The sequence below is a fragment of the Apaloderma vittatum genome, unplaced genomic scaffold, assembly GCF_000703405.1.
Source record: "Apaloderma vittatum isolate BGI_N311 unplaced genomic scaffold, ASM70340v1 scaffold34245, whole genome shotgun sequence".
Lineage (NCBI taxonomy): Eukaryota > Metazoa > Chordata > Aves > Trogoniformes > Trogonidae > Apaloderma > Apaloderma vittatum.
Window position 1 is genome coordinate 12,581 of NW_009717161.1, and position 2,088 is coordinate 14,668.

The 2,088-nt window shown below is 53.0% G+C and overlaps 1 protein-coding gene across 1 annotated transcript in view; it reads right to left on the minus strand.

Moving 5' to 3' along the window:
- AXIN2 (axin 2) overlaps positions 1 to 2,087 on the minus strand; it is a gene marked incomplete at its 3' end in the record, with an annotated part of 14,630 nt that extends 12,543 nt beyond the window's left edge. Inside the window, exon 1 of the mRNA XM_009869798.1 lies at positions 1,264 to 2,087. Coding sequence (XP_009868100.1) covers positions 1,264 to 2,087 — 824 coding nt within the window. The remainder of the gene's footprint in view (positions 1 to 1,263) is intronic.
- Between the last annotated feature and the right edge of the window lies 1 nt (position 2,088).

A 2,088-nucleotide genomic window follows, 5' to 3' on the forward strand; every position in this document is an offset into this window, starting at 1 on the left:
GCACGGGCAAGAGGATCCCGCCAGCTCCCAGCACCGGGAAGCTCTCAGCAGGGCAGGAGAGGAGGGCACGCTCCAGCAAAGCCTCCCCGGCTGAAGCCCGATGCCCTTTGATGTCCGTGAATCACGGACACGCTCTCCAAATTCCCGTAAACGAGATGTCAAACACTCACCACACCAAACCCCAACCTCCTGGGCCAGCAGACGGGAACGCTCATCTGCCAGCGGAGCCCTCTCCTCTCAGCCCTGATTCCACAATCCACATTTATGGCAAGGGTGGGGAGACGAAAGAATACATTTTCAGAGGATTATACAACTCATCATTTGCTCATCAGAGTCTCTCTCTCCCATCCCCCCCTTCACTTGGAGATGGCTCTTACTTTCCTCACCCTCACACCGCTCTGCCACCAACATTCCCCACAAAAGGGTTCAAGCAACACAGATGCACCCGGAGCCAAGGGCACGAGAAGACCCTGTCACCGCGTGACACCTCCCCGCATCCTCGCGAGCTGCCATCGGGCACAACCGTATCCCAACGAGTTTAACTTTGGGGCAACAGGAGAGCACCAAAGATCAACTCTCGCTCTACCTGGAACACCCCTTATTACCTCAAATACTCAATCTCAAGTATCCTTCTGCACGCACTGGCTCAAAGCCACCCCGAACAGCTTCGACACGGTACCGACACCCATCGCGATGGGAGATGCTGCGCATCGCACACGCGCGACCACAATAAAAGCAGATTTTGTGCAAGTCGCAGAGTTTGATGCAAGAAGCGCGTTGCCTTTCCTCCTCCACGACCGCACAGTTGGTTCCCACACAACCAACGTAGTTAAGCACTGGTTGACAGTGGACATGGGGAACTAGCAGGTTACATTATTCATGAGTCTATAAGATCCACTCTACTGTTGCTCTTAATAGGTTTGAAAGTTGAACCAATAATTAATGTATGTCCGGAGGACATAGTTGGCATGAAGTTTTTGATCTATAAGAGAACTGAAAGAGCCAATAGGGCTTAAGAGCACAGTATCTTGCTTTGCTCTGTGCAGATGGGGAAGAAATCACCCAAATCCAGCCAACACCCCCCCAAATCCCAGTGTTTGGGGATGCAGGGAAGCCCCCCTGCTCCTGGCCCCACGGGAAGCTCAGCCACCCCTCAGCTCCCTGCGAGCTCCCCTGCACGCCAGCCCGACTGCCTGCCCAGCAGCACTCTCGTTTTAAGTCCTTAAAGTTAAAACAAAGCACAATTTCCAGGGGTTCCCTTACCTGTACCCATTCTCGATCGTTTCCGTAGCTCTGACACTCGCCGTAACCCTCAACGTCTTGCTGGATAGTCCAACTACTGAAGGCAAGATTTTGTTTTTAAAGTCTGCACAGCTCCATTCCTCTTCTTCATTCAAGGTCGGGAGATAGCCACAGACAACTTTTAAGCTCCCCAGTCCGTTGCCGTTCATGTAAGCAGGATTCTCTCCTCCACTCCTTACATATTCGAGGTATATATCAGAAGTTAAAAACATCTGGTAAGCATTTTCCTCCATCACAGTCTGAATCTCAGTCTGTGCCTGATCAAACATGATAGAATCTATCTGCTGCTTCTTGATGCTATCCCTTATGTAGGTCTTGGTAGCAGGCTTGAGCTGCTTGGAGACGATGCTGTTGTTCTCGATGTACCTTTTGTATATAGCTTTGGCGACTCTTGAAGTTTTGGTATCCTTAAGGTCCATCTGCCTGAAGCCATTGCAGGCAAACCAGAAGTCTAAGGTATCCACACATTTTTCCCTTTCCAGAAAGGTCCGAAAAAGATAGGCACCATCTTGATCTCCCAACAAGGAATGCAAGGATTTGGTCCATCTGGCCAGAGGGGAGTCCGGCGACGCGCTGCCCTCCGGCTCCCCGAGCCCGTTCTCATTCCTCCGCGGGGCAGGAGGCACCGGCACGGCCTTGAAGCTTTGGCTTTTGGGCAGGAACGAGCTGGCGAGGTGCGGGCTCGGTGCTTCTCCTTCCTCCCCCGGGACGGGGGGTCGGGGAGCGTCTTCCCTGAAGCTGCTGCTGGGGTCTGGGAGGTGGGCGAGGAGCACGGCGCTGCTCATG